We start from the raw sequence: 13,619 nt of genomic DNA on the forward strand, positions 1-13,619 counted from the left end.
CCCAAAACAATACCAAACATAAAACCTCTGGCAACTCAAGATATATGAAATACATTAAATACATTCAAACAGAGCATTCAGAAGACTTTAAATAATCCTGGGCTTGTTATTGACATTATAATTTGTTTCACAAAAAGCCTGCAACTACACCTGTAACTTCTGATAACAAATTGCTTTGCATTTTCCAGTCTGCAAGCCCAAGTCCAAATCAGATTATCTGCACGTAGGGCTTGAATTACTGGGCAGAAACTGGTAGATCTGGTTTATTGCTGATCAGTAAGTTGACTTCAAACTGGTTTGCAGAAGGTAGCAGGAGCCACTTTTTGCTTGCAGAGAGTCAAACTTGGGTATCTGTACCACTGCCTTTTGTCCTCTGAATGTTACAGTTCTTAAATAAGCACTTTTTATATGCCTACAAGCTTCTTAAAATACTACCCGCCTCTTGAAACACTGCCTCATTTTCCCTGTTTCTGTAGGCTCTGGTAAGAGGCTCTCGACCTCAAGTGCTTTCAGACAGTCTTAATGAAAGATAAGCAAAACCATGAAGAAATTCATACAGCAACAGAAAGGCCACATGCATTTCCGAAGACACCAAACACACACGCAAAAGCATTGCGGAGGGAAAAATTTACATTCTGTTACAGCATCCAAAATCCTGGGGCACAGAACATTGTAGTGATGAGCATGGGGTTGAGACACAAGTCACAGCTACCACAATGGAAAAGTCACCATCATACTGGGGCACATTCAGGGAGCTGCGTGACATGTGCCCACTGACTATTTGGCAAAGAAAATAAAATGCCAAGGGCTGGCTAGCACAAGGCAGTTCACCAGGTTCAGTTTGAAGCACGACGATTGCTTCCACACACATCTTGAGCAAAAACCTGAACATGGATGGGGCTCTTGCTGCTCAGGCACAAAAGCATTCCCCAAATCCAGGATTATAACCCCACAGCCTGGTAAAGTATCACCCGTACTACAAAACAGTTGAATTTTCACTCTGAGGTTATAGTCAAATCAAACAAGAGATTACTCTGAAAAGAAAACTTGTTTCATGATTAAACTGTCCTATTAGCTACAGGATACTGTGGTTTTTAAACTTCCTAGAACTATAAGATAAAGGATAGGTTCTTAAACAGTCACTTTATGTCTCTGGTCAAAATGTGCAGTTTTTACAGTCTCCTGTTTTGTGGCATTAATAGAATATTTTTGGTTTATGAGTAACATACAATAAAAAGAAACAATGTTTGATTTACTGAAATCCAACCTAAAAAATACCAAGCTAACCTCCCAGCATTTTATTTTAATGCCCTTCAAAGAAACTAAAGGGAGTAAAGCACAAAGGACAATGAAAATCAATATTTTAAGTACTATTAACAAACATCTCAGATGCACAGAACTAAGGCTCTGTTGTCAAGTGGGATTACCAACTGGATAAAAATTAACTTACAAATAAAGGCATAGAATTTATTGCCTTGTCTTTGGCACCAAAATACTGTCTAAGGGTACCACACTTAAGATTCATGACAGCAGTAAGATGATGTTGGCCTACAATCAGCAGAGCCATGTTGACTTCTTCCTCTGCTATACTCCTTTTTTTCAAAACATGAAGATGTGCCAAAACTAATCTTGTTTTGCTCTTGTAATTTATTTGCTAGAAATAAATCTCAGCAAGACCAGAACTTATTTTATAGAGCTGGGTGTGATTTCCTTTTTCTAGATATGCACGTTATACAAGAACAAATACTACTTTAAAGCATTACTTACAGACTGCCAAGCAAGAGACTCCATAATTCGATGTTCACAGCGTTCTAGATGCTTTATCATTTCCCTTGTTAGGTTTGGCTCTGCTTTAATAAAGCTTTCAATCACTTTGTAGAAGTCAAAAGCTTTTAAATCAAATACATTGAGAATCCATGGAAAAGACACATCTGTTTCAGCACTGGTGCCATCACTTTGTGAAGCATTTCCTGCAGGGAAAACAGACTAAGATTATCAAGCATACTACATTCTTTCACTTCTGATGTTTTTTTCCTTTTTGTATTTATTGAATCATTGCTAGCTAGTTCAAAAATGTCAGCGAGCACTTTTTTTTTTTTGCTATTTACTGTATTTTATGTATTAGAACAAATAGCAATAATTATCAATAAATAATAATGCTATTTAGGACTTTAGACCAAACTTACTACCATATGTAGCCATGACGACCTCAACAGAACACGCCAGAAGAGATGTGTGGAAGATGTTATCATTCAGAAGTTTGCTAAAGAGAAAGGAAATTATTAATACTTGTCCTAGTGCTAAAATAGCAGACTTTGATAACAAGTTAAGGGCACCTACCTGAAATTCTGCACTGAGAGGCGCTCTTCCTCCTGAAATACATAAATCAAACCAAACTTGTGAATATCCTTAGTATTTGTAAATGCAATGCCAGTACTAAGTCACCAGTACTAAACTTACCGACTTTAGCATAGATTCCATTACTCTGTAATACAGACGAACTCCAAGCTTATATCTCTGTTAAAAAATAAGAAATTCAAGAACATTGCAAGAAGTTTCAACAAATTAGAAGAGGCAGACTCTTGTGCTTTAACAATTCAGAACATTCCCGTTTTTTGGAAAAGCCACTACAAAGTAGTAATTGTCCCCAGTTTGATTTGGCAATAGCACTGGAGAGGTCTCAAAGGCTGCTACGGTGACTATCCCAACCATATGAAGACTTAATCAAGTGTTCATGTTGATTCCCAGCTAACAGGACAAAGCAGGACTGACAGACAGGAGACTGTTGAGTACAAACTTGGCTGAATTTGTTTGCCTAAATCATTGTCAAAAGCACAGCTGGCATACTGATTTTACAAGGAAGTGAGTCACCTTTTGCAGCTGTAGGTTAATGTACCTTATTGAATGCAAATACACATTTCACTAGATGCATTTTGCCCAGCAGTTTTCCCATTCTTCATTAGAATATTTCCAACATACTTTCAACCAGTTCCTATTGTTCCTTAGGTATTAAGAATAATTTCTGGAATACTATCCTTGCAGCACTTTAGAAAGAAATATCTGTTCATTCCTCAACTTGAATAATGTAGCTTTTTACCATTATTGATCTGCACTGATGGAGGACAGTCAGCAAGGCAGGTCTCACATAAGCTAGTGCCAACAGGGTTCAAATGAGTAATTCTCAACCAAAATACTAGTTACCTGTAAACCAATTTCAGCACAGCCCTGTCCAACTGCTTCCGCAAATTTCTTTTTGAAGATGTGCTCCAGACTTTCCACTCTTTTCAGGATACTGTCCTTAGGGTTCACTGTGCAATTCTAATGGAGTACAGGAAGGAGGGCAGGGGAAGGAAAGGCAGAGAAAGGACATTTTACTTCAAAAACACTAGAACGATTTAATCACATGAGTCCTGCCTCACTTAGTAACATCTTTTAATCAGCTTAAATAAAAGTGGAATGGTTAAAAAACCAGAATCATTGGATATGTTCAACAATTTTCAGTAACTACAGCTTCATGTCTCACACACAACTAGCTGCAACCCAACTAACATGGAAGTCATACCATCAACATCAATATCTTTAAAGTTAGAAATACATTTAAGTTGCTGAATGTGGACATGAGATCCAGAGAACATCCTCCTCTTTTTTGTCTCCCTTTTATATCCCCTTTTTCCATCTGATACATACATAAAGCTTAATATTTAGTGCAGTAACAAAAATATTTAAGAACTTACAAGGTTCCAGTACGCAGTCAGATAGAAATGCTTTCTAAAACAAGTAATTACATTTAAACCATCCAAATTAAAATGTACTTCATCAAAAAACAGCTGTTAATAAAGGAATTTCCCAAAACGCGCATCAGATCTATAGGTGTTTATTGCACGTCAGTGATAATTCCAGGAGTCTTTCACAAATCCTCCTTCTAGTCACTTACATTGAAATACCTGTTGAGAGTATCTGATGGTTTATCAGCTGCGGAGTTTAAAATCATAATCAACTGTTGAATGTTATTCATTGCAGCTCTGGAAAAATACAATCAAATGTATAACAGACATTAAGGTTGGCCTGACAGTTTCCAGAAACTAAACAGCAACAATAACAACAAAGTTTTCTCACCCCAGTTATCAAGCAACCTACTGGGAAAAACCATTGTACTGTGTTAATTATTGTGAATTCTAATAATCTAATTTATCTAATACGCTAATTATTAGAATTATTACAATCCATAAGTAAACAACCAAAATAACACAAATTAAGTAATAAACAACAACAAGCACTTCTAAAAGCAATAAAATAGTGGAACTGCAATCCTTGTATGTGAAAATATTCAGTTAAATCAAGCATCTCCTTAAAAAAATCACTATTTGGCATTTGTACAAAAATAATGCAAAAAATCTGGTGAATGAAGACAGTTTGTATGTTTCAAGTCACCTGTTCACAAGTGTCATAAGTAAGATGTACTAAAATATGGCAGTCACAAGAAATCCAGCTGTTTTAACACAGATGCTCTGAACAACCCTTATTTTTCAGGTGCAGAGCTGTCAACATTCCTATTGGTAATGGCCAGAGAACAAGAGTTTTCTCCCTTCCTGGATGTGAACCCAAAAGTCACCTTAGAACTTAAATTCTTACTTTAACTCCAATTCCGTCTAGTTCAAATAGAAAGGCTACAATTTCTGTAATCCTTATTTTACCTACTGCATCTGTAGCTACATTAGAAAGATCTTAATTATAAAATCGTCTTTGAAAGTATTACGGGTGGAGAAAAGGATGCAGACACTAAAGAAATTTTTCAGTGTTCCCAAGAAATACAAAAAGTATCATCTTAAAAAGTAGAATAAAATTCTATATCATCTAGATGAAAAGTAGATAGAAAAAATGTTTTATCAACTTGGATATACTGACGCATTGAAATATGCCTCCATATATGATCTTATTCACGTTATTTTACACGTACAGAATAAAAAAACCTCAAACTGACATCAGAACTATTTGTATCTCTACTTAACGCCTAGAATTTCCTTGCTAAAAACAAATTCAAAAGTACAATCCATTGATTCATATCCAGCGTCTTAAGGTAGAGAAAGCCTAAAGCTAACCAAAGTAGGAGCAGTATATCAGAAAAGTTCTAATAATTTAACTAATTAGGGATACTTTGAAGACAAGTACATAGGATCCTGCTGTTTATTCCACAGACAAATGCCTTGTTAGAGTGTCTGTCTCTCTGAAGAAAGCATGTTTCAGTTTCTCTTCTAGAACCAAAATCCTGACGACAAACATTTTCCATTACTTTCAGGAAGATCATTGTTTTAAGCTAACACAACAATTCCCCTTCTCAAATAGCACGTATATCCAGGTGACTGAAATTTCTACAGGTGGGAAAACAAGAACAATAATGATCTTGCCATACAGGACAAGAACATATGTGCATGAACTAGCATCAAAACAGCCCACATTTCCAACTTTTGGAGGTGTCATGTATTGTTCTGCCTTTATTATTTCAAAAAACACACAGAACTAATAATATATCCGGTACCTCTGTAAGTACTAATGTGGTCTGGTTCTTTCTTTAAACATATTTCAAATTGTGTATTAAGCAATAGCATTAAGTGTCTGTTCTTTTGGAAAGGTTAGTTTATTATTTTTTCTTCTAACTCCTAAGAAACAGTTTGATTCTTGCAGTGGTATTGTTACTTTCTGAATTTTTCACTGTGGTTTCTTGTTGTTTGGTTCTGTGCTATTTAACCTCAATTTGGCTGATATCACTCAAAAATAAGTGAAAAAGCAAAAAAATATGCTCAACCGTTACAACTGTAGTAGTGCAAAGATACATTTTTCTTTCATCTACTTTTCAGAAGGTTTTGGTAAAGTCACTTCTACCAAAACTCTGCTAGTGATAAGGAAAAGCATAAGGACAGTAGAAAAAACTAAAATGGAACTAGTACTTATACCAATTTAATCTACTTCTTTATATATAAGTGACCAGGTACAAATCCACTGATGAAAATTATTAGATTCTCACTAATTTCAGGGGGCTTTAGAGCAGATGCCTAGGGTCTAAGTCCAAAAAGAAGATAAGAAGATTCAAAGTAATAAGCACAGTTCCTTCAATATAACCTGTAAGGGGTTCTACCCAGTTAAGGGAGAGTTAATGACAGACTTACTACTCTGTGCTGGTGACCGAAGGTTTAGTGCCATCTAGTGACAGTTCGGTGGCTTTATGAGAAACTGTTACCACAACCCAAATCACTGTGCTCGAATAAACCTTTGCTTGAACTTCCTTAAACGGTATCAGTTTTGGAAAACTCGGAGACTCAAGTGTGGATGAAGAGAATCTAAGTATCTCACTAGACCTCCTCTCCAGATCAAAGTTGGTTTCCCACATTTCTAATTATTAGCAATACAGAAACTTGGCACTCGTGTACTTTCTTGATAAGACTCCCACGTCAAGAACTTTAATGAAGCACCTTTCACAGTGTTACAGGGCTTTAATTCTGGTATAACTGAGAAGTGTCAATAGCTATCTACGTTTGTCAAAAAAGGAATATGTTGTTGATGACCTTGTTGTTAAATACACTGTATCTTAAAGATCATCTAGTTCCTGGTATTGCGCTCAGTCTGGGAACCAAAAGGCAAACTCGTGCCCTTACAGCTAAAATAGCATCACTGGCAGATAAAGATTGGAACTTAAAAGGGACCACAAAAGCTATCAAATAAAGCCTTTTGCAGTCACAGGTGACTAAAAGTGCTTTCATATACATGGAGCTGAGATAGATATTGATCAGTATCTTTTCATTATTTTTATGAAGAAGATTTTCAGAACCTTGCTGCTCTGTTGGCTCGAAAACAATTAGTTTCTGCAGGTGGTATTTAGTAGATTTATAGCAGATACACAAGTCAAGAGTCCAATCCATTCTTCCACAAGCATATAAACACTGTAGAAGTATTTTTAATAAAAACAAAAATAATTTTACTCATTTGAGAAAACTGAAGTCATAATTAAGAGTACAATAACTTCTCTCATTTTGACAACGTACAAAAATGAAAGGCATTTATACATGAAGCACTAGAGCAAGAACTTCACTGTTTGATTTTATTAAACTGGACACCTTAGGAATGACTGCCTGTGCAGACACTTCTCTTCGTCCACATAGTACATGGCATTGCAGTGACACAGCTGGCTGGTTCTTGAGTGTCCAGGAATTTCTAAGCACCATTAGACAAAAACATACTGATTTTGTTAAAAAAAAAAACAACACCTATGTGGCACAAGGGAAAAACAGTACATGTAAACCTTCTTTCCTTCGGTTAACTGAATTCAAGCTTGCAGTTTTTCTGCATTTGATTGTAGATCAACCAATCTCCAATTAACACCACGTTTCTACCACATCCATCCATTTTCCCCATACACCAAGATATGTTGGCACTCTTAAGTGTTAAATCTTCCCAGACAGAAAAAACAATATGAAGGAGGAAAAGATAACGGGAGAAGAAATATGTATGCGTATACAATTTGGTATCAGGTAAAGAAGCCAGAAGATAGAGAGCTAGAATAAAGATGAGAAAGGAAGACAGAAGTAAAGCAGACAAAATTACTACTGTGGAAGTAAAAAGTTGCACTAGCACAAGAACAAATACAGTAATCTACAGACATCTTGCCCTTCTTAGACAACTCAGTAAAATGATCTCTCTGTTTTGCAACAACTTTACCAAGAACTGAGGGCACTCAGCATCCCTCAGGACAGACTCCCTGTTCATTAGCAACCAGAACTACAGCCTGTTTTATGAAAAAGCAACAAAAACCAGTTTCTTTAAAATTAAAACAACTACTCTAAAGATTAATATTTCTAGTCAGGGTATTTAACAAAAGAACAAAACTTCAAAGAAAAACTCATACCGAACTGGAGTCTGAGGAATTATAAGATTAAGTTCCTCATCTGGATTGTTTTTCAGTGGCGTCCTCTCCAACTGTGAGCTACAGAAATGGAAAACAAACTCATGAATAAATAAAGTAATTCAAAAAGGAATATTTTCTATAAAGATAAAAGTGTAGAACAGACTTTTGGATGATCTAGATATCTTACCACTCCAGCTTTTAGAACAATGTAAATTAAATTCCCAAGGAGATCTGCTTTGAGCAGGATGTTGGACTAGATAACCTTTGAAGTTCCCTTCCAAGCTCTTTTTTTTTTTTCCTCTAGAATTCTGTTTGTTAACAGCTTAATTTATGTGTACAGCTGGTATTAGCTTTATTTTAATACAATTTTAAGTGAATTTATTTTTCTATCATAAAGTCACAGACTTGCATTGTGAGCTCACATTAAGTTATGGAAATGCTGAACTGTCAGGAACCACTGGAATTTAAGCATATGATGAATAAAAATCAATCAAATAGAATTATAGAATCACAGAATAGTTTGCGTTGGAAGAGACCTTCAAAGGTCATCTAGTCCAATCCCCTGCAATGAGCAGGGACATCTTCAACTGGATCAGGTTGCTCAGAGCCCCATCCAGGCTGGCCTGGGATGTTTCCAGGGATGGGGCATCTACCACCCTGCTTGGCAACCTGGGACAGTGTTTCACCACCCTCGTTGTAAAAAATTTTTTCCTCATGTCCAGCCTGAATCTTCCCTCCTTCAGTTTTAAACCATTACCCCTTGTCCTGTTGCAACAGGCCCTGCTAGAGTCTGTCTCCATCTTTGTTACAGGTCCCTTTAAGTACTGAAAGGCCGCAACAAGGTCTCCCTGGAGCCTTCTCTTCTCCAAGCTGAACAACCCCAACTCTCTCAGCCTGTCCTCACAGGAGAGGTGCTCCAGCCTTCTGATCATTTTCGTGGCCTCCTCTGGACCCTGTCCAACAGGTCCATGATATTTGTTATCCAACAACACCAGGGAATGTGCCTCATCAATGGTACTTGACTGTTTATTTGGCTAAACCATTTGTGGCATATTTCTTTCCCATGCAAACTACCATTCCCCAAACAACTTGTGGGTACAGGTCTGAAGTCAGAATGGGCTGACTCTCAGCAGACAGCTTCCAACTGCCACCATCTGGTTTTAGGAAAGAGGATCAAAGCCACTCCATGCCAGGTGGTCCCAGAGCCATAATGCCACATCAGGCATACCTAATCAACTGGCATGGCAGGGCCTTGGCCGCCTCCTGATATCTCAGCTTCCCACAGATGACAGGTGCTCACACAGTAAGAATTGCAGTAGATGTTCCAAATCATTTTAGGTAGAGTCACAGTCATGTTTTCTAATTAGTTAAATAATAATGTAAAGCAAGGCTGGTGATGCCAGAAATAGGTCAACTCAACAACAAACATAAGAGGTCAACATGTTAGAAATCACTATTTATAACATGAAGGGGCAGAACACAACACAAGTTCATGTTTTCCATTACAAAATTAAATCAGTTAATGGAAATATTACCATGTTATGACATCAGGCTGCAGAGTTTCATCATGATCCAGAAATAATCTTGCATCTATATCTTTGTTTTTGAGATAGAGCTCATCATACTGTTTTGAGAGAACCTCAACCTCAAAAAAAAACATTAAAAACCAACTTTATTTTATAGGAACAAGTTCAACAATTTACTGAATAATATAAGCCAGTCCTACTTCATGCATACAATGCTGAAATTTTAAGAATATGACACTGGAGCTCACAAAATCACTTCTTACAAAACAGCTGAAACATATCCAGAGGAAAATTAATACTCACAAAAAGATAATTTTATAAGAGAAAAAGATTACAAGACTTTCTTGAAGAAATGTACATCTTGACACTGTAAAAGGGCTAAAAATAGCTGGAGTGGGAGACAGACCAGCAAGTCAAATGAACATTCCCAGGCCTTTACATCTTTCCTTCCAGAGCAAAAAGGGTCTCCAGGAGAAGGAAACAAAATGATTGTCCTTTGAACAGGTGTCAGACAATCAGTTTGGTCCTTGTCTTTCCTGGTTTGGAGATAAAGGCCAAAACAAACTCAAACCTTCTTGTTCTGACCATACAAGTTTCTCCATTTCATATTAATATTTGTACTGGTGCAGCTCTACAAAGACAGACCATTGTTTCATATCTACATTGTTGTTTTTTAAATGACTGTTAAGTCTTTTGTTTTGGTTTTTATTTTATTTTGAGTGACTAACACTAACTGGAAGTCTGGAATTTAATTGGGGCCAGATACCAGCCTCCACTTCCAATCTGCTGCTGTGCTCCTGCAGAAGTAGGCAGTCACTTCAATTGTCTGTTCTCTGAGCCCTCAAACATACTAAATGATGATGTGCCCTGGCAAATTCCTGCTAGAAAAGCAGGCAACAACAGATAAGAATCCAAATTAGTCCCCTATCAGTCCCAGGAAAAAGCAAGCCACAAATACTTCCTACACAGCTTTGCTCCTCATCATCTTTTACCTTTGACAAATGAATTTGCTCCAAACTGATCTTATGGTTAAAACTTTGAGATTAGGATTGTTAAATCAAAGATTATCTTTAGATTCTTACTATTGCTTTGTTTGTTTCATTTTAAAAGTTCATTGTATTTTTCATTTTTCATTATCTTCCTAACGGTTTATGTGGGTTTTTTGTCTTAAAAATTTAATTATTTCATAAAGTTGCAGAAACTTCAGATTCTCGCTGCAAAAAACCAGCAGTTCTTAAATGAACTGGGCTAATTGTGAAGAAACCTTCAGCCAAAAACAAGAGCACTGAATTGATCTATTCTTCAGTTCATGAAGTCTGACCAAACAGAGTAAAGACAAATGAAATAAAGCCTCAAAAGCTTTATTTTGGAAACAACATTAAAATCCATTGAAAGCTTGGTGTTCTTTTTAATGAAAATGAAATTTAAACATATTACCAGTTATTGTACTGATGATCTCAGCTATGGCTGACAGTTAGTTGGATTTCTTACATGAACTGTGTGCCTCTGAAATATACCTGTAACTTTCTGCTTTGTTCTAGAACATCCCTTCAGGCATTCAAGGTTCAGGGGCAAGGATCAGGTGACTAGATTTTCCTTCAATACTTCATCTTTCAGGAGCAGAGTCTTAAATCAGTAATTTTGATACTAATGCTTAAATGGAACAGCCATGGATGAGAACCCTCACTAATTTGATAATGAGCTGTGTAATGACCTTTGCCTTGAAGTTCATACATGGCTTACCAACTACATACACCCATAAATTAAAAAGTTTAAACAGACTACTGATACCTTGAAATTCATTTTAGAAGAGATTAAGAACTTCAGTGGGCCTCATTTTGCCCCCCACCCAACACACTATGAAACGAAACAGAACATACACCTCACTAAATCTTGTAGGCCTCAAGTCTGAACAAGCTTCAGAGCTGCTTATTTTCAGGTTACCACATCTATTGGTGACACACAGCTAAACCTGCTCTTTTTTAAGCAGTGGATGTGAATACATTGCAAGAAGTCACCTACTAAGGTGCACTCTTGCACAGAATTGCACAGAGGTAGTTGCCTGCATCCAGGCTACAACTCCGTGAGATGAACGTAATTCTGCGTGCACACAGCAGTTCAAAATCTGCCAGTTGTGAAACTGAGCCTAATCTTTTGGATATCTCTCCAGCATGACTACAGCAATATGTCTCAATTATATTTAAATTAAGGTGTGTAATTTAAGACTGTATGCATTCACAGACTGACTTCAGAGACTTGATACTGTAATAACTGTATTTTAGATTAATGGCTTCACCAAGATCATGGATATGAAACTCTTATGTCATGTTTTGCTTTGAGCAAAAGCACTGGTTCAGCCTCAGGAAATTAATTTATTAAATTCAAATGTAAAACTAAATATGCTCCATGAATACTGGAATCTATGCTAAGCCACATTCTTGAAAAATTTCGATAGATGATTTTAGAAGAACCTATTAGAAATTCCTTGATGTGTGAAGGGTATATCTTGAGCAACTTGGCATGAAGTAAAGCACTGTTGTGGAACGATCTTAAATTCCTCCAATTACCTCTGGTAGTCCATTTGAAGCTACAATACCACTAGAATTCAAGAAAGGAATAAAGCTTGTGAAATACACATTTTTGACCTAAAAAAAAGAAAAAACCATTAACATACAGAGGCAACTATGCATTTACTGCTTTCAAATCTTTAAATCAAGAAACTAAATGAGACACTTCCGTAATGCACTGTACTTTGTTTTCGATAAAGCAAAAATGAAATTGCCTACATGACAAAATGTAGTGTGATATGCAAGCATGCAGCACATAATCCATTGCTGGAACATTAAATGACTTAACTGGAAAAAAACTGCACTCTTCCCAGCCCTCCTGTATTTCTACTTTCATCATCTGCTTGGATTTAAAAAAAAAAAAAAGTCCTTTTTACACAGGAATAGATTTACCAGTGAAGAGGAATGGGGTCTTTCAGATCCCACACAGAAGCAATGTGCTTGTTGAGTATATTTCCTTATCATGGGCTTTTTGTTTTTTTAAACTACCTACTGAATGAATACCTTCCTTACTGAACTTGAGGGAAGAGTTAAGCAAGCACAACTACTAAGATTTAAAAAGACCTTTTAATAAACACATATTCCAGGTGAGGTTTAGCAGCAAGATCTAACAGATTTTAAAACAGAGGCATTACCTCATCTAAATTACAATCATGCTCTTTACAAAGGACTTCAATAACTTTTGTATCGGTATCAACTTGCTTTGAAGTATGCGTACTCCTGTTCTGACCTCTTCTTGGAGTTCGAGCTGAACCATTAACAGTCACTGCAGACACAGCAGACTCTGGAAAGACAGTCAGAACCATCACAGGGTTAGAGTTGTCTTAAGAAAAAAAGAGATATACATTTTTAAACCTAAGAGATCTAAATTTTTATATTATTTTTCAGGTTGTCCTCTTAAATTTCCCTTTCTATCTGTTCAGCTGGGTAAGAAACCTTTATTACCGAAAACCTACACAAAACCAAAACACTTCTAAATTCCTGTATCAGTACCTGGACATTTTATTTTTAAAAAGCTATTCAATGCAGAATGTAACAGCACTTTTTGTAAGTAGCTTTGAATAAGCACCTGTTTTGCAAAGCTAAGAAACCCGCATCTTTTCACATTTTCTATTTTTATAGAAGTATAAATGAAGGAGCTGAAAGAGTAACTTCACCTGACCTGTCTGAAGGTTAACAGAGTCAATGCAGAAATTAAGTGCTGGTGGGAACCTGGAAATATGGTTCTGCAGGGAATTCCTCCTTTCCCCAAATACCCCCAACAAACAAGTAGGAACAAACAAGTTCACCTTGAAGATATCACAAAACTTTAATTCAGTAAAGTAAAAATATTTCATTTTGTTAAGCTCAAAGTAAATGGCTTCAACACTGTCAGCCTCAAATATGTAAATTATATTAATAATTATGTTAATATCACTAAATATTGTTGCTTTAAAACTGACATTCTAATCCACATGCTGTTCCCATTTCTATTTGGTAGCTGTTCTGAGAAAATCTGACAAACTACACTGCTCGGGTGGCTGCATCATAATCCCCTCAGCCTCAGCCAGACCATAAAGCTTGACATCATTTAGCACAACGTGAAGCCTCTTGGTCATGAGGATTTGAACAACACATGTTATTTGCTAA

At 36.5% G+C, this 13,619-nt stretch overlaps 1 protein-coding gene across 1 annotated transcript in view; it reads right to left on the minus strand.

Moving 5' to 3' along the window:
* The window catches only part of RB1 (RB transcriptional corepressor 1), a 77,900-nt gene that overhangs the window by 46,039 nt on the left and 18,242 nt on the right, over window positions 1–13,619 (minus strand). The window contains exons 8-17 of the mRNA XM_065858503.2: window positions 12,626–12,774; window positions 11,991–12,068; window positions 9,433–9,542; window positions 7,898–7,975; window positions 3,935–4,022; window positions 3,202–3,318; window positions 2,461–2,517; window positions 2,341–2,372; window positions 2,187–2,263; window positions 1,768–1,970 (exon numbers count right to left, since the gene is read on the minus strand). Of these exons, the coding sequence (XP_065714575.2) occupies window positions 1,768–1,970; window positions 2,187–2,263; window positions 2,341–2,372; window positions 2,461–2,517; window positions 3,202–3,318; window positions 3,935–4,022; window positions 7,898–7,975; window positions 9,433–9,542; window positions 11,991–12,068; window positions 12,626–12,774 (989 nt within the window). The remainder of the gene's footprint in view (window positions 1–1,767; window positions 1,971–2,186; window positions 2,264–2,340; window positions 2,373–2,460; window positions 2,518–3,201; window positions 3,319–3,934; window positions 4,023–7,897; window positions 7,976–9,432; window positions 9,543–11,990; window positions 12,069–12,625; window positions 12,775–13,619) is intronic.

This window comes from Patagioenas fasciata, chromosome 1 (genome assembly GCF_037038585.1).
Source record: "Patagioenas fasciata isolate bPatFas1 chromosome 1, bPatFas1.hap1, whole genome shotgun sequence".
In the NCBI taxonomy this organism is placed as follows: domain Eukaryota; kingdom Metazoa; phylum Chordata; class Aves; order Columbiformes; family Columbidae; genus Patagioenas; species Patagioenas fasciata.